Source organism: Podarcis bocagei (assembly GCF_964188305.1).
Source record: "Podarcis bocagei genome assembly, chromosome: 13".
In the NCBI taxonomy this organism is placed as follows: domain Eukaryota; kingdom Metazoa; phylum Chordata; class Lepidosauria; order Squamata; family Lacertidae; genus Podarcis; species Podarcis bocagei.
In genome coordinates this window covers 57,493,265-57,511,502 of record NC_138138.1, presented here as the reverse complement: position 1 = coordinate 57,511,502, position 18,238 = coordinate 57,493,265, and the positions used below count along the sequence as shown (strand labels likewise).

Here is an 18,238-nt window from a genome sequence, read left to right as displayed (position 1 = left end):
TCTGCATAGCTCCATCCTTATTTCGGGCATCGCAACATATTGGTACTGGGTATCACAATGTTTAGCTGGCGATATATTGAGATGCTGAAAACAAGATATCGCCCAGCCCTAGTCTGAACCCGCTGGGTGCCTCTTCACATGCCCATAGAATCACAGATTTGTAGAGTTGGAAGGGGGCCCCCAAAGGTCATCCAGCCCAACCCCCTGCAATGCAGGAATCCCTGCTCAAGAACCTCGGCCACCCAACCTCTGCTGAAAAGCTTCCAAGGAAGGAGAGACCCCCGCCTGTCCAGAGAGTCCCTCCTGCTGTCCATCGACTCTTTCTGCATTATCTCTCAGAATGATCTAGTACTTTGTAGTGGTCATGTGGGATTGCTATGAGGAATTATGAAAAACGAAGCGAGCCATTGTGTCAGCGGTGAAAGCGTCACTTTGACTGGGTTTGGGTCATTGACATGATTTCTGACCGATCCCACAAGCCTCTGCATCTCTGCCCCATTTTCTCTCTGCCTGACGGTCACGTGTAAAGCATTCTGACGCAGACCAGTTGCTTACCAGGCATCCTGGGTGCATAAAAATAAGGAGGTAGTTTTGATGTAGCGTTTGTTAATCTTTAGGTAGATCTTAGGGCCAGGAACAGGGTTCACATGGAGGTGGTCAAATGCCTGTCTTTCCTATGGGTTTATTACTGCCAGGGTTTACTAAATGCATTCCTCCTTGGTTCTTGTGTATTTAGCCTGAACATGTATGCCTGCTCAAATGGCAAATAGTTCTTTGTAGTTAAGAGGCTTCCTCTGATCTGACTTTGTCTCCACATGGGGATTTTTTGAAATGCTCAGAGGAAATCTGATTCGTTCTTACAAACGCTGTGTCAAACGACCTGGGCCAGGGAGTGGGACGCACACTTTCTCCCAGAGTCTTGCTGGTCAAGCCTCGTGTCCATTGTATTAATCAGGGTCCAGTCCTTCCTTGGCCTTCAGAACGCAACAGTACTTTCTCGAAGTCAAACAGAGGTTGGCTGGTTTCCCGCTTGCTGAGCACTGCTGCCTCATATTGCCTGCCCCCCCAGCGCCCCCTCCCACTTTGCCATCCCCTCCCCGCCCATCACAGACACTCACAGACGCCGCACCAGGTTAACTCTTTTTATTGGGTTTTGCAGGAGTTCACACACAGGTCGGAGTTCCACAGGTGGTGGCCATGCAGGCGGAAGAGGTGGGAGGCTGGGGGCAGGGAGGGGGGGCAAACTGACTTGGCGGGGGACCCAGCTCTCCAGGGGTCTGCAAGTGGGTCTGTCTCTCTCTCTGTTTCCGAAGGGGCCCTTGAGTCACGGGGCTTGTCCAGAGGTCGGGGCTGATAACAGGGACAGCAGGTCAGTTGGGCTTTTCGGGTGTCAGGGGGGGTGTGGATTTGGGAGAGCAGTTGCTTTGAGGGGTGGGGGCTAGGCCCTGGAGCTGGCCAAGGCTCTACGGTAATAAGTATTGGGGGGGGGCTCTGAGGATGGCTTGGGGGGTGGACTCCCTTGGGGTGCCTTGTGACATGTCTGGGGAAATCAGAGTGAATGATTTGGGGGGGCGATGCGTGTGGAGGGCGGTGAGTGTTGCCTGTAGCTCCGGTCGCTATACAGTCCAAATATAGATATATATTTATATTTATATTTATATATATATGTGTGTATTTATTTATTTATCACATTCCCCACCTTTAAATAAACATTATATACAAATCACAGCAAAGAGTCAGGAGATGGGCGGGGGGGGGGGTCCCAAACAGCAAAGGGAGGAACCACAGGGGGTGGTGGGTTCAACGAGTTTGGGGTGCTACGTTGGGGGTGGCAGTTGGTGGGGGGTCTGGGAACTGGTGACCGCGGGGACCATGGAGGGGCCTCGGGAAGGCCGGGCGCTGTGTCCCCCACCCCAGTACGGAAGCAGTAGATCAACTTGCTGCCCGGTTCCTTTTTCTGGGGGTGGGGGGGTTCGGGGTGGGGGGTGTTGGCAGGCTGGGCCAGCTAGATTGATGGGGGCGCCCAGAGGCTGGAGGGGCTGCTTGGATTGGTTGGCTTGCGTTGATGGGCACAACTCTTGGCTTTGGGTGGCTGGACGGGTGGTCAGGGGAGAGGGAAGTTGGACGGGGGGGGTCCATTAGGGACGCTCAGATCGGCTGGGATCCGGCTGCAGTGGAAGGTGTTTGGGTTGGGGTGGGGGGAGAGTTGGGGTGAGTGTCACCAGAGGGGCTGATGGGGGGTTTCCTTGAGCTGCCATTCCCTGGTCTCCCCCCTCTGCGTCACAGCTCTGAGCACCGGTCCTGTTTGCTGTAGTGGTCGAACTGGCTTTTCCAGTGCATCATGTAGGCGCTCCAGAGGTGGAACTCCAGCTTCCACTGGCGCTCGGCCTCCTCGATGTTGTCTGGGGGGGGGGCAGGCGCGGAGGGGAAGCAGGAAGGGCGGAAGGGAAGGAGAGAGAAAAGAGGAGAAAGGAAATAGAGTTAAGCGGCAGGAAGAGCTGCCAAGAGGCCAAAGCGCATTTGCGGGGCGGGGGGGGGGGGAATGCAGACTCACCAGGCTCCAAAGCCCCCTCCCCACTGCAGAGCCCCGGACTCCACACCTGGGGTCAGGCGGAGACATCTTCCTCCATCTCTCTTCTCCCTCTGTCTGTGGGGAGTTTTGAGGATGCAGTTCAGCTTTCACGGGGGGGGGGGGCTGCGCGGCCAGGGGGAGATGGTGCCCCCCAGCTTCTCTCCTGACCTCATCCTCTCGCCATGACTTTCCCTCCAATGCTAGGCTGATACCTCTCAGGGATTCTGGCCTCTCTTTCCTCCTTCCTTCGCCCTCTACCTTCCAGAGGAGGGGACATCTCTCCTGCTGCGATGGAAGAGGTGGCCTGGCTCACAGCACCTCTGCCTCAGGGACCTTTCCCCTCAAATGATGATTTCCAGTGATAAAAGTAACTTTTTCAGGGGGTTGGGCTAGATGACCCTTTGGGTCCCTTCCAGCTCTACAATTCCATGAAACCCAGAGTCCTGGTGTACAAATTGGACAGGGGAAAGTGGCAGAGATTTCACTGTGAAGTTCACCTTTTTTAACTTTTCTCCAAAGCAGCCTGCCTGACTCTGTCCGCCCCCAATTCTATCTTCACAAAAACGAAGTTGGCCTGAGAAGTAGTAACTGCCCCAAAGTCACCCTGGTGGGCTTCATGGCTAGGAATGCAATGCAGGACCCCCCACTCAATAATCCCTGACAGACGGCCAGCCAAGCTCTGCTTAAAAACCTCCAATGAATCCTGGAATTGTAGAGTTGGGAGGGACCCCGAGGGTCATCCAGCCCAGCCCACTGCAAGGCAGGAATCCCAGCTGAAGAATCCCCAAGAGGCGGCTACCCAACCTCTGCTCAAAAGCCTCCAACGAAGGAGAGTCCATGAAGGGGCGGTATACAAATTTCATAAATAAAATAAAATAAATAATAATCCAGTGCTGTAACCACTGCACCTCTCTCACTGGCAGGCAGCAGCTTCCCTTCCATCATGCAGCTGCTGCTAGCCTGTGGAATGCATTGCCACTGGGTGGGAAGCCTCTTGGGGTGGCTTCCCAGAAGGATCTGAAAGGGGGGCAGTTTGATTTTGACTCAGAGCTCTGGGGCCGGGAGGGGGGTCTTTGGGTGGACCAGGCAGAAGATTTATTGAGGGTGGGGGAGATGCACTGAGGACACCCAGGTGTAAGAAAGAGGTGGTTAGCATTAGCAAGCCAAAGACAGCTGCAGCAGCATTGCGGTTAAGAGCATGATCTGCGGGCCAGGAGCTCGGAGGTTCATCACTCTGCTCCATTTATTTTCTGGGCTGGAGGATGGACATGTCTCTATCTATCCCTACCTACCTACCATATTTTCCGGTGTATAAGACGACTGGCGTATAAGATGACCCCCAACATTTCCAGTTAAAATATAGAGTTTGGGATATACTCGCCGTATAAGACTACCCCCACCTGTTTCTGGTCTTCCTCGTGGGGTGGGGGCGGAGAGGAAGGGGTGGCAACTGGCCGGCTGCCGCCGCCACCCCACACGACGCCGGGGCTGGTGGTGCCCCCGGTGGGCTCCCCGCGCACACCGTGTCCCTCTTGCCATGTTTGTGGTTTGGGACGAGGTGGTGAGTCCGTGCACCAGGAAAAGCCGTGCGCCCTCGAGCCTGCCGCAGACCACAGACAGCGCGGGCCCCGAGCTCTGGCTCCGGATGCCGCTTTGCTCGCCACTCCTTGGAGCGAGGGAGACGGGCCCAGAGCTGCCAGACCCTCGGCAAGGCGAGGCAAGGAGCAGGCACAGGCCGGAGCCCCCCACCCTAAAGCCCACCAAGCGCCGCCAGGGGCAGAGCGCGCACCCCTCCGCTTTCGCTGCCTCTGCTGTCGCAGCAGCAGCAGCCCGAGGCAAGGTGAGTGAGCCCCGATCGGCCATCCAGCAAAGCGGCGGGCTGCGCTAACCGGCTCCCTCTGCTCCTTCCCAACAGGTGGCTCTGCGTTGCCACAACCATACCCGCCGTATAAGACGACCCCCAACTTTGGAGAAGATTTTCCTGGGTTAAAAAGTCGTCTTATACACCAGAACATATGGTATCTATCTATCCATCTAACTAACTAACTAACTAACTAACTATGTGCCTTGCCTCCAAACTCCATCTTACAGCCCTGGCCCCTTGGCTAAACGAAGGGTGACCCCAAACTTCACATCTAATACACTCCCCGCAACCAAGGCTGCAGCCATCTCTGCAAATGGCAATTGGCATTCAGGTGGCCCCCAAGAAGGCCCTGTGAAAAGGGGTCTGGGGCCACAGCTAGGCAGAGAAAGGGATCACCCACCAAGGAATGAAGCCCCCCCCCCAATATCTGTGTGCCTATAAGTCCAGCAGAACATGGAGCATGCTTCCTCCTGCAGCCTCTCCCTTCACCCCAAAAGGCCTTCCTTGAACCCCCCTTTGCAGACACATTATGCACCCCCCCATGCACCCTCCTCTTCACCCTCCCACCTCTGTTTCCCCCTCTGGTCATGCAGTTGGAGAGCTTATTGAAAAGAGTGGATCTCCCACTTGCTGCGTGCCTCGCCTCGCCTCCCCCCAAATTGCAAAGCGCCAAAGACTGTGTGTGTTTGAAATGATTGATTCTTATTGCAATTCCCCCAAACAGGGACCTCAGGAACACACAACCCACAAAGTTTCAAGCATGTGAACATGAAACGAGAACAACCAAACACCAGACAGGAGCAGAACCATAAAACCATTGAAAAGGAGCTATACAGAGACACACAGCGACCCTGACTCATCCCGACACTGTGCCTGAACCAGACATTTGCCGCAAGGTGGGTGGGAGGTCTGGTTTGGGGCGCCTGGGCAGGGGGTGCTGAGCCCCCTCAGACAATGGCTCAGCTCCCTGCCACTCTCCCCCCCAGCTTTTCCCAAAGGCAGACACTGGTGCTAAGAGGGGGGTGGACTGGGAAGATGTGAAAAGGGGCTCAGTGTCTCCCAGTCTGCCTGCTTTGCCCTTAAAACCAGAGACACCCTCCACTCCATCCTGCTGCAACTGGGTGGAAACCCTCCACTCAGCTGCCGAAATCTGAATTTGTGTTCGTGTGTCCCGCTCCCGAAATCCAACTGTTCTACCCCAAGCCCAAAGGGGAAGCACTGCTGGGCTCTCAGGGGTCCTGATGCTGGTTCTGGGACAAGCAGGATTGTCACGGAAGAACTGCGGGGCTCAGTTGCCTAGACGGCGCATTCCAGTTTGCAGCACGCCTCAAAATCCATGCTGGATGGCTCACGGGTCTTTGTCTCCCTAAGTCCATCTGCCACAGTGCCAAAGGACAGCCTGCCTTTGCTGCCTGCGGGCTCCTGTGGGGCTGCGTGCCCAGTGAGTCCCTGCCTCCTGCCCTCCCCTCTGCCCTTCTGCTCCCACAACACCCCTGGGCATAGGCCCCTCTTGACCTCCCAGTCCATGCATAGCAGCAGCAGCAACAGCGGCAGCAGCTGGGCTGAGCCCCCCTCCCCCCTTCGCCACGGCCCAGCCCTCCGCCAGTCTGCGGCAGGCAGCAGCGGCTTCCACCTGCTCCTTTTCTCAGTGTGATCCGTGGGGTGCTCAGGACAGGAGGTGCCACGGGGGGAAGAGGAGGAGGAGGAGGACCACCAGTGGGGCGGAGGGCCCCCCGGGCCCCCAGCTGGACTCAGCACAATGCCTGGAAGACTCTACAAGGGAGAAGAGAATGAGGAGTTAAACCCTTGGGCAAAGAGGAGAGAGGGGTGTGTGGGGTGCAAGGCCCGTCTCGACACTCATTGGAAAAGTTGCCAATCCCCCAGATTGCAATGGCGGCAGGGAGGGAGGAGGCAGCCACGGGCTGCCCACAAACGCATCACCTTCTGCTGTGGTATTGAGAGGTCAGTTTGGTCAAGACAGAGATAGAGATAGAGAGGAGTCTGGAGAAGCAGGTCATTCTTGGTGGAAAGGGGTGGGAAGTAAAAGATCGGATTTGGGGAGACTTAGTGGGTGGGGGGCGGTCAAGGGGCCGGCTGAAAAAGACCTGGGGAGGGGGCTGGATTTTCTGCATCTGTTTCGACGGAGCAGCCCAATTCCTGGGCTGGGTTGTGTTTTTCCCGTTTCTCCCCCCCCCCGCCATGCCCCTGCCCACTCTCAGGAGACTCCCCCCGCCAGGGGCCCTGACCCACCGGTCACGTTGAGGAGCTTGGGGAGGAAGTGGTTCCAGAAGGCGCAGATCTGGGCCCGGAGGCTGCGGTCGGTGCTGAGCGGCTGCGTGTTGAGCTTGACGTACTGCTGATCGGACAGGTTGTAGACGGGCCAGGACTCCTCCTTGTCCGAGGGGTCTGTGGGGTTCCTGCGTGGGGAAGGTGGGGGGTGAGAGAGTGAGAGGTCAGTTTCTGGACCAGCCCCCCCCCCGAATTCTTGCACTGGCCTCTGTGCTTGGGTCAAGCTAGCAGCAGACGCTGCATTTTGGGTGTTTTTATCTTGTGTTTTTATGCAGTTAACTGCCCTGCGATCCATGGATGGAGGGCGGTAAACAACAACAACAACAACAACAACAACAACAACAACAACAACAACAACAACAACAACAGTAGTAGTACAGGGCCAGGACTAGCCCAGTATTCTGGCTCAGTGCTTCATTGTTCTTTTAAGTCATGGCTCTCCTCCTTTCCCCTGCTGTGGGTTTGAGGTATAATGGGGGGTGGGGGGGTCAGTCTGGATGATGCCTCGAGTCCCTGCCAAGCCTTGGGGTCCAGGACCCAGGGAGGGTTAGAATTTCATGGCAGATTCTGTTGCTGAACTGGTCAGACAAGTTTCTTTGTAGGACAACGACCTCAGCTGGCCGCTCAAGTGTCCTCCTCAACATCCCAAAAGAACCGGCCAGGTTGCAAGAGCTGCGACTAAGTGCGGGGGCCCTCCAGGCTGAGGGGTGGGCCTTCGCTCTAGTCCCCTCACCCAGGAGGAGCCAGAGAAGGTGTGTGAGCCGAGCTGGAAGACACAGAGACCGGCTTGCTCTGTGCAGGATTGCAGAGCTGCGACTAAGCGAGAAGCAAGATCCGTTGAGGTCTTAATACTGTGATCCCCTCCATCATATTCTAAAACCACGTCTGCTGTCCCTCATTCCAAGGAAACTGAGCCCTGGGGAAGCGGCTGGAGTCCCTTGCTGCTCAGAGACTGATTTCTATTAATCCCTTCTCTTCCTGCTGTTTGCCCAAACAAACTCACGCAGACTCAAGACACACCTGGGAAGAAATCAAAAGTGGTGGGTCTGTATATTTTAAATTTCAAACCCAGGTTTTTCTCATCATGGTCAAGGGTCAACATTTTGAAATTTGAATATCTATATTGAGGGACAGAATAGCCTGGTTGCTACATATAAAGCAAAACTAAGGAAATATTGCCAATTCCTGATTGCCCCAATCAGGAATTCTCACTCAAAACCAGCCAGACAATCAAACACCACCCATAACTAGGAACATTGTTCATCTTTCTAGTTGTGTGCGTGGGGGATATAAATAAATCTAACCAAGTCCTCAAATAAACTTGAATTCTGATAATCTTCCAAAATTCATTCCCCCAATTGACCTATGCCCAGGGCCCTATTTGCGACCCCACTGGCAGCTTTTTCAAACATTTAATTAATTAACTAATTAATGAAATACCTGCCCTGGTCGCAGGGCAGATTTCAGCATTAAAACACAAGATTAGAAACAGTTCAAGAAAGCAGCTGTAAAATAAGGTGGGGCCTAAAAACATGCACCTCAAGTGCCAAAAGGCAGGGCAAAGAGGTGCATCTCCGGCATCCTCCGGAAGCTGTGCAATGAAGGGGCCAGGTGTACCTCTGTGGGGAGGGAGTCCTGCAGCTCAGGGGCCGCCACAGAGAAGGCCCTCCCCTGCATCCCCCCCCCAAGTGGGGAAGAACTTTGCCCCCTTTCCTCCCTCCCTTGGAGGGCAGCCTCCTCCCTTCTCTGCTCCCACCTGCCCCTCCGCCAGCCTCGTTACCCTGTGCGGGCAAAGTTGACCCAGTAGCGCATCATCCTGCGGCTGAGCTCCTTCTCCTCGGGGGTGTAGTTGAGGCTGTCGTTGAGCGGCAGCCCGAAGACGAACTCGATCTCGTAGCCGTGCGGGACGCCCATCCAGAGCGGCCACATGAGGTTGGAGGCGCGGTGGTCGAAGAAGTAGGCGTAGACCTTGTTGCCGTGCTCGGCGTAGCGCCGGGCAAAGTGCATGGCAGGGCAGATGACGTTGTGGTCGCCCACGATGTCGTCCATGGCCTCCCGGTTCTTCTCGCGGTTGTCCTCGTCCTCCCAGTCGGTGTACTGCAGCACCACGGCCTCGGTGGCGATGTCGTTGGCGTGCGGCACCCCGATGCGCACGCCGTCCAGGAAGTCCTCTCGGCTGATGAGGCTCTCGTTGTCCTTGCTGAAGCCGGGCGCCCCGTAGATGAGGAAGTAGGTGCCCTCGTCCTTCACCACGCCCAGCAGCACCTGCGTCTCCTTGAAGTTGCCCGTGCTGAGCATGGCCTCGGGGGTGTCCGGGAAGAAGTCCCCGTCGATGACGGGCACGAAGGAGAAGCGGAAGATGCTCTTGTAGGGCAGCACCGACCACTCCTCGTCCACCAGCTCTTGCGGGTGCTTCGTGCGCAGGCAGCTCACCAGCTCAGAGTCGTTGGTGAAGTGGCAGCCCACCCGCTTGCCCAGCAGCGTGGCACGGCGGCGGCTCTCTGCCGGGGTGATGGTGGCCCACGGAGCGTTGGCCGTCCCGCTTTGCAGGATGGCCCGTTGGAAGAGGGGCCGGCTCTGGGCCGAGAGGAGGTGCATGCTGACCGAGGCACCGCCGGCGCTCTCCCCAAAGATGGTGACAGCCTTGGGGTTGCCCCCGAAGAACTGGATGTTGCTCTGGACCCACTGCAGCGCCAGGCGCTGGTCCAGCAAGCCCATGTTGCCCGGGGCCTCCTGGCTGCCCAGCAGGGCCAGGAAGCCGAAGGCGCCCACCCGGTAAGTGATGGAGACCAGGACCACCTTCTGAGTGTAGGTGAGGAAGCGCCCGTCGTAGACGTCCAGCGAGGACGAGCCACTGTAGAAGCCGCCTCCGTAGATCCAGACCAGGACGGTGGCGTTTTTGGGGCGGGGGGAGGGCACCCAGACGTTGAGGTAGAGGCAGTCCTCGCTCATGTTGTGGTTGGGGTTCCACATCTCCGTCCCGTGGAAGCCAGGGTAAGTGTTGTCCACCGCCTGGTAGCAGGCCTGCCGGTAGGACGAGGCGTCCAGCTCCTGGCTCCAGGGCTTGACCGGCTCCGGGCGCAGGAAGCGGCGTGGGCCCACAGGGGGCTCTGCAAAGGGGATGCCCAGGAAGGCCGAGACCTGGCCATCCAGCACCCTCACACGGATGCCACGCACCCGCCCGGTCTGGGTGGCCACCAGCAGCTCATCCGCCTGGGCCAAGCCGACGAGGAAGGCCAGGAGGAGGGGGAAGAGGGGCTGCAGTCGCGAGGCGGGCATCGTGCCAGCCTGCCTGGGGGGCACCTGTGGGAGAAAGGGGAGAGGGTTAGAAGAGGCCTCTGCCTAGCCGCCTGCAGTTGCCAGAGTCAGGGCCCGGCCTGCCCAGCCCGTCTTCTGCTGTCTGATAAAGGGAGCGCAGGCTGATATCAGCGCAGGCCAGGCCACAGGGGGAGGAAGCGGGGAGAACAGCAGGCTCCTTCTCTGCCTCCGATTCAGGGGCTGAAGGAGAAGGGTGAGGCCCTGGGTTCAAGTGGAGGAGCGGGCCCAGAGCCTCCAGCGCAGGCAGGGAGCCTGACACTCAGCTGTGCGGATAGCTCAGTTGGTTAGAGCGTGGCATTGATAATGCCAAGTTTGCAGGTTCCATCCTCACAGGGGGCAGCTGCACGTTTCCTGCCTCGCAGGATTGTGGTAAAGAACAAATGTGTGAAGGAAGGGATCAAATACAACACCTTCCACAGATAAATGGAACGAAAGGAAATTTTAGCAGTAAGCTGCCTTGAGTCCCTGTCAGGGAAAGAGACAGGATGTAACAGCAACAACAACATGAGAATGATCAATAACATAGCAGAGAATAAATCCTATTTAACTCAGTGGGACTTATTTCTGAGTAAAAATGTCTAGGATTGCATTGGAAGGCTGCCCAGTCTGGACCCAGTTACCTGGGAGTAAGCTCCACTGAATACAGTGGGACTTACTTCTGAGTAGACAGTGTAAGGCTCCATTTACAATAAAGGAACGAACACTCCACATGTTTCCTAAGAAATGGCTGGCTGTGGAAGCCTTGCAATTAAAGAATTTAAAGCAGAGTGGTGACCTTCTCCTTCAAAACCACAGGAAGGGTTTCGCATGCCAGCATCACTATTTCCTTCATTTGATGCAGGGATTTTGTTGTCAGTTCAAACAGGACTCAAACTGGACTTTTGGACCAACACAAGCAAGAAAAACAAAAACAAGCAGGAAAAGTGGGACATTCTGGGATCAAATCAGAAACCAGGACACTTGGAGGTTATGCCAACGTGGGAGTCAAAAGACTCGCTTTTGCCCTAAAAGAAGCCAGAAACCCCCACTCTCAGGTGCCTCAGTGCCCCCCATCTGAGAGGCCCCCTTCCCCTCCTTCAGCCCCCCCACCAGTCTCCTGGGAGGGTGGGTGTTTGACTCAAGGTCTTTCTAGGGGGTGGAGGAAGGAATCCAGAGCCTCAGTGCCACCCGGGGTGGGTGAGGGCGCCACAGAGGAGGGGGTGGCACATGCCTGGGTGTGTGGCCTCTGACACCCAAGACTTGTGCTTTTGTGGTCCCACCCTCCTCTTGTGGACGTAATAGGTTTCTGGCCTGGGGAGTCCCCCCCCCTTCTCGCTAGCCTTTCAGAGTCCTCTGCTGACAAGCCTTTGTGTATTTAGACATTCAGAAAGCTTTCTTTGCTTAAGTGCCTCTCCAAAGGCTGCTGAGAAAGGTTAGCAGTCGTGGGAGGAGAGGAGAGGAGAGGCCTGCCACGGATCAGTGACTAGCTAAGAAACAGGAAGCAGAAAATAGGAATAAATAGGGCATTTCTCCACAGAGCGTGGAGTCCCCCAGGATTTGATATTGGGATGAATCATAGAATTGCAGAATTGTAGGGTTGGAAGAGACCCCCAGCGGTCATCTAGTCCAGTCCCCTGTAAGGCAGGAATCTTAGCTAACCTCAACAGATCGCCAAACAACTCTCTGCTTAAATTTCTCCGTTGGGTGTTTGCTCATAAGCCACACAGAGAGCGAAGCCGCCAAGTTTACTGGTGATACCAAATTGCTTAAGGACCTCTCAAATCATAGGGGGCAAGACGGCAAATGCAATTCAATGCACCCGTATTTTTCGCTCCATAAGACGCACCTGACCATAAGACGCATCTTGTTTTTAGAGGAGGAAAGCAAGAAAAAAATGTTCTGAATGAAACAGTGGATGTATGATTTTTTTTGGTTCATGCTGTGGCCACAGATGTGTGATTTGACGGTGAATTTGGGGTGACCCAGTGCAAAAATCCTGAGGATCTGTGGGCTTTTACCTCCCCCTCCCAGGCAGCCTCCACTAGTGTCCCTTATCTCTCTCCCGATAGCACAGATCAGCTGCTTCCTTTCAACACTCCTTTCCCTCTTGTTTGCCTTAGTGTCTTTTCCTTAGCTGGAGGTTTTTTTTAATGATATTTATTAAAATTTCAGAGAAAAAAAGAATTACACAAAAACAAAAAATAAAAATACAAGGAAAATACAAAATACAGAAAAAAAGAATAAAAAACACTTAAAAATAAGAAAAGGAAAATGAATCAATCTTTCTAAAGCTTACATTCATATCCTTGTTTCCCTGACCTCCTCATACCTCCCTTTTTTGTATTCCAGTTCAATTATTTAAGTCAGCAATTTCTTTCCCTCTTTGTTTTCTCATGATCCTTTAACTTAATATACTGTAACTTTAAATTTTCATCTGTTATCAATCCTTTTTTTACATACACCTTTATAGCATTACTGCTTAAACCACCTAGCTTCATTCCAACATCATTCTAACATTCATTAATTTTGCAATATTTCTGTAAATAGTCTTTAAATTTCTTCCAATCTTCTTCCACCGACTCTTCTCCCTGGTCTCGGATTCTGCCAGTCATTTCCGCCAATTCCATGTAGTCCATCACCTTCATCTGCCATTCTTCCAGAGTGGGTAAATCTTGTGTCTTCCAATACTTTGCAATGAGTATTCTTGCTGCTGTTGTGGCATACATAAAGAAAGTTCTGTCCTTCTTTAGCACCAATTGGCCGACTATGCCCAGGAGAAAGGCCTCTGGTTTCTTCAAGAAGGTATATTTAAATACCTTTTTCAATTCATTATAGATCATCTCCCCGAAAGCCTTAATCCTTGGGCACGTCCACCAAAGGTGATAGAAAGTACCTTCAGTTTCCTTACATTTCCAACATTTATTATCGGGCAAATGATAGATTTTTGCAAGCTTGACTGGGGTCATGTACCACCTGTATATCATTTTCATAATATTCTCTCTTAAGGCATTACATGCCGTAAACTTCATACCTGTGGTCCATAACTGTTCCCAGTCAGCCATCATAATATTATGTCCAACATCTTGTGCCCATTTAATCATAGCCGATTTCACCGTTTCATCCTGAGTATTCCATTTCAACAGCAAGTTATACATTCTTGACAAATTATTAGTTTTGGGTTCTAACAGTTCTGTTTCCAATTTTGATTTTTCCACCTGAAAGCCAATTTTCTTGTCCAAATTATATGCCTCCATTATCTAATAATAATGAAGCCAGTCTCGCACTTTGTTTTTTAGTTTCTCAAAACTCTGCAATTTCAGTCTATCTCCTTCTTGTTCCAAAATTTCTCAATATTTCGGCCATTTGACCTCCATATTGAGCTTTTTCTGAGCTTTCGCTTCCATCGGTGACAGCCACCTTGGGGTTTTATTTTCCAATAAGTCCTTGTATCTTATCCAAACATTAAACAATGCTTTCCTGACAATATGGTTTTTAAATGCTTTATGTGCTTTGACCTTATCATACCACAGATATGCATGCCATCCAAATACGTTGTTAAAACCTTCTAAATCCAAAATGTTAGTGTTTTCAAGAAGCAGCCATTTTTTCAACCAGCAAAAGGCTGCTGATTCATAGTAAAGTTTAAAGTCTGGCAGGGCAAATCTACCTCTTTCCTTTGCATCTGTTAATATTTTAAATTTTATTCTAGGCTTCTTGCCCTGCCAGACAAATCTAGAAATATCTCTATGCCACCTCTTGAAGCAGTCCATTTTGTCCACAATTTGCAATGTTTGAAACAAAAAAACATTCTAGGCAATACATTCATTTTTATCGCAGCAATACGACCCAGCAGTGAAAGCTTCAAATTTGACCAAATTTCTAAATCTTTTTTCACTTCAGCCCAGCATTTCTCATAGTTGTCTTTAAACAAATTCCCATTTTTTGCTGTCATGTTAATCCCCAGGTATTTAACTTTCTTAACCACTGTTAACTGGAGGAGTTTTTTGCTCGTCCTTTTCTTCTAATTTCTCTCCTTATTGCTTTGGTCTTCATGTTTCCCCCCTTTGCAAGTTTGCTGTCTTTCCCTCCCCCCTCCCAGGCAGCCTCCTTTATCTCTAGACTCCCTTATCTCTCTCCCCGATCCGGCAAACGATCAGCAGCTTTGTTTCAACACCCACTTCCCTCTTTCAAAAAAAGAGAGCATGATCTGCTTTTTGCCCCTGGGCAATTCAACTCATTCGCTCCATAAGACGCACAGACATTTCCCCTTACTTTTTAGGAAGAAAAAAGTGTGTCCTATGGAGCAAAAAATACGGCAAGCAAGCATGAGTTGATGCAGATCACGGCAAAAATATATTCCATATATATGCTCCTGGGGTCAGGAGTGAGAGGGGATTGCTCGTAGGCAGCTGCATCGTACAGAGTCAGACCATGGATCCATCAGGCAGTGGGATCCATCCTGGCCTACCTGGAGAGCAAGTGCTTTAACAAATTAGAGATGAGCTTGCAGTATCCTCAAATCTGTTTTTTTTAAAAAAATACTTTTTATTAACCGACCAATCAAATCAAATCAAATCAAATCACATAAATTCCGAATTACAAAGCCGAATTTTTAAATTTTGTTTAAGGGACCCATATTTCAAGATCCGAAGGGGGATTCTGATCATCTTCTTGCTACTGCATTAATGTCCAAATCAGTCCAAAGTTCATAATTCTATCCAGTCTTATCTTGCTGTTTCCACATCTCATCTTGTTCATATATTTTCTCCTTTTTCTTTATGATCTCTTCTGATAATCTCCTTAAACTGATAAACACCAATAATAATCCTGTGAATTTTTCCGTTCGTCCAATCCTCAAATCGAGATGGTTTCCATATATCATCGCATTCATAGATAACATCGCTCTTTCCATCATTAATCACAGAACTGTTGCTCTTAAGTCCCTCTGAGGAGTTTCACCCACAATATAAAAACAGCTCTATTTCTCTATTTCTCCTCCCAGACTTAAGTCCTCCGACAGAACTTCCCAATAAGGTGACGGTATTTTTAACTGCGTCATTCCAAAGCCCTTATACATTCCACGCTCTTCTTAAAACATGCTTTGGTTAGAAAGTTTATCTCCACACAGACATAAATCCACAGCTTAAGTCCTTCAAACGACATTTCTGACTTCTGAGGGGGGGGGGAATTCTTGTTTAATCACATAGAGGAAAGAAAGGAAAGTTTTCCCCCCCTCCCCCATCCAGTCCTTTTGCCATACCGAGTCTTGGTGTGTCTTCATCTGGTTAATTCTTGTTCCTCCGACTCGTCTTGTTTATCAGAGATCTCTTCTGTTAGCAGTCTTTACTCCCCCTCCTTCCTTGAAATATGTGCATTCACTTCATCCTAATTGTTTCTTTTGAAGTTCTTGCAGCTAGTGGTGCGGATCAGAGACGGCGTCCAGGAGCACCGAGATCCACAGGAGGGCATTCTGCCTGGTGCCCCCATCCCCACAAATTCGGGGGTGGTATAGGGCACAGCAGGCAAGGGCAGCCCCCCCCCCACAATCCTGGGGGGGTAGGGAGACTATTTACTCCCATCACAGCCTCCAAATTACCTCGTGTGGGTCAGAGAGATTTTATTGTCAGCCATCTTCTGATGCGCCCCTAGTGGCCCCTCCAGTATCCTCAAATCTGGGAGAGTTGTGTACAGCTATTAGTCAAATGAAAAACAACAAAGCCAGTGGACCTGATGGGATTCCTGCCAAAGTCTTCAAAGTGGGCAGAATTGAACTTACACAACAACTTCACAAGCTCATCGAAAAAAATCTGGGAGGAGATCCCAGCAGATTTAGGGATGCCAAAATTATCAAAATCTTTAGAAAAGGTGATAGAACGGATTGTGGAAACTATCGAGGCATCTCTTTATTCTCTACGGATGGCAAAATTCTTGCAAGGATCTTAGCAAACTGTCTCCAAACTATATCTGAGGACACCTTTCCTGAATCCCAAAATGGCTTTCAACCTTCTAGGGGACAGTGGATATGATTTTCACTGCTCAACAGCTTCAAGAAAAATGCAGAGCAAAACCAGCCCCTGTATATGGCATTTATTGACCTGACTAAGGCCTTCAACACTGTCAATCATACTGCCCTGTGAACTGTCCTTTTAAAAATTGGCTGCCCAGATAAATTTGTGGATATCATTCGGCTCCTCCATGATAATATGACAGGAACAATCCATAACATATGGCTCTCAAAGTGAAAATTCACAGTGGGATTGGGTATTAAACAGGGATGTGTTATCTATTCATGTGAGGTTACAGGGAACCAGGCAGAGGGCCTTCTCTATTCATTATTTTCATTGCCATGTTTCTACACTTTGTTGAAGGGAAACTCCACAACAGGGTAGATGGAACAGATGGAAAGCAGGCTGAAAGCAAAGAGTAAGGTTACCGTAACTTCCGTCACAGAGCTTCACTATGTGCTGACAACGTAGTGTGCGCACGCTCAGAGGATGACCTCCAAACCATCCTAAATATTTTCGCAGCTTACGAAAAGCTTGGCCTGTAATTCAACATCCAACAAGATGTTGCACCAACAAGAACAAAACAACCCCTCTGCAGCGCCACAAATCCAACTCAGTGGTGCAGCGTTGGAAAATGTCAATCACTTCTAGCTGGGCAGTTATCGTTCCACAAGGGCCGACATTGATGCCGAAATCCAGCCTCGCCTGAGCTCTGCGAGTGCAGCTTTCTTCCGACTGAGGACTGGGACGTTCACAGGGAGACCAAAATGCTTGTTTACAAAGCTATTGTACTACCAACCTTACTGTATGCACGTGAAACGTGGACCACTTATAAATGCCATTTCCAATTCCTGGAAAGGTTCCATCAACGGTGTCTCCTGAAAATTTTACACATCACTTGGGAAGACAGGTGAACTAATGCCAGTGTACTGGAAGAAGCAAAGATCACCAGTGTTGAAGTAATGATTCTTCAACACCAACTTCGTTGGACTGCTCATGTTGTGCGGATGCCTGATGATCATCTTCCAAAGCAACTACTCCATTCCGAACTTAAAAATGGAAAGCGCAATGCTGGTTGTCAACAAAAGAAGTTTAAAAAATCTCTTAAGGCAAATCCTTAAAAATGTAGTATAAACACTGACAACTGGGAAACACTGTGAGAGCTCCAGTTGGAGAACAGCCTTGACCAAAGGTGGGCTTTGAAGGCGCTCGAACTCAGGACGCAAGGGGGAAACGTGCTAAGAGGAAGCACACTTGGCAAATCCGGAGGGGAACCCCAAGGCATCCTCTGGCCAGGGACCCCCTAAAACTCCTCATGGGCGCCTGAGGGAATTACCATACTTTTCTGTGTATAAGACTAGGGTTTTGTTTTTTTTGCTTTAAAATAAGGTTACAAATCTGGGGGCGTCTTATACACGGATAGTGCATATGCCCATTTTCTAAATTTGGGGTCCCCAAACGTAGGGGGCGTCTTATACACGGAAAAATCCAGTACATGACTGTGGCTGTTTGGGAGGCCTCCGGAGATGAGGGCCTGGCCTTCTTTTCCCCAAACTGCCACACAAACACACCTCACAATCAAGAGCATAGAAATAAGTTGCCCCTGAGGAAGAGGACCAGAAAGAACCTTTGGGATCCCCATGAAGGAAAGAAACTCCTCCTGAGGGAGCCAGGGATGGTGGCCTCCATTGCCTGAGGAGAGAGGGGGGGAGGGGCAGCTCTTCTGGCCCTTTCTGAGGGGAAGAAAAAGGTGGGAAAAGGCCTCAGGCGGAGGGAGGAGGGAGGAGGGAGGAGGGAGGAGGGAGGGGGAGGGGGGAGGAGGGAGGGGGAGGGGGGAGGGGGAGGGGGGAGGAGGGAGGGGGAGGGGGAGGAGGGAGGGGGAGGAGGGGGAGGGGGAGGGGGGAGGAGGGAGGGGGAGGAGGGAGGGGGAGGGGGGAGAGGGAGGGGGAGGGGGAGGAGGGAGGGGGAGGAGGGTGGGGGGAGGGGGAGGAGGGGGGGGGAGGAGGGAGGAGGGAGGGGGAGGAGGGAGGAGGGAGGGGGAGGAGGGAGGAGGGAGAGGGAGGGGGGAGGAGGGAGGGGAGGGGGGAGGGGGAGGGGGGAGGAGGGAGGGGGAGGGGGGAGGAGGGAGGGGGAGGAGGGAGGGGGAGGGGGGAGGGGGAGGAGGGAGGGGGAGGGGGGAGGAGGGGAGGGAGGGGGAGGAGGGAGGAGGGA

The 18,238-nt window shown here is 51.9% G+C and overlaps 1 protein-coding gene across 4 annotated transcripts in view; it reads right to left on the bottom strand.

Annotated features, from left to right (window-relative positions):
• Positions 1-2,252: 2,252 nt before the first annotated feature.
• The window catches only part of ACHE (acetylcholinesterase (Yt blood group)), a 27,010-nt gene continuing 11,024 nt past the window's right edge, over positions 2,253-18,238 (bottom strand). For 3 of the 4 annotated variants that reach the window (XM_081168915.1, XM_081168913.1, XM_081168916.1), the window contains exons 2-4: positions 8,506-10,028; positions 6,687-6,853; positions 2,253-2,402 (exon numbers count right to left, since the gene is read on the bottom strand). In XM_081168915.1, coding sequence (XP_081025041.1) covers positions 2,281-2,402; positions 6,687-6,853; positions 8,506-10,004 — 1,788 coding nt within the window. In that variant the 5' untranslated portion in view covers positions 10,005-10,028 and the 3' untranslated portion in view covers positions 2,253-2,280. Of the gene's footprint in view, positions 2,403-6,069; positions 6,210-6,686; positions 6,854-8,505; positions 10,029-18,238 lie in introns of all 4 variants that reach the window. The other variant, XM_081168914.1, reaches the window with a different exon arrangement.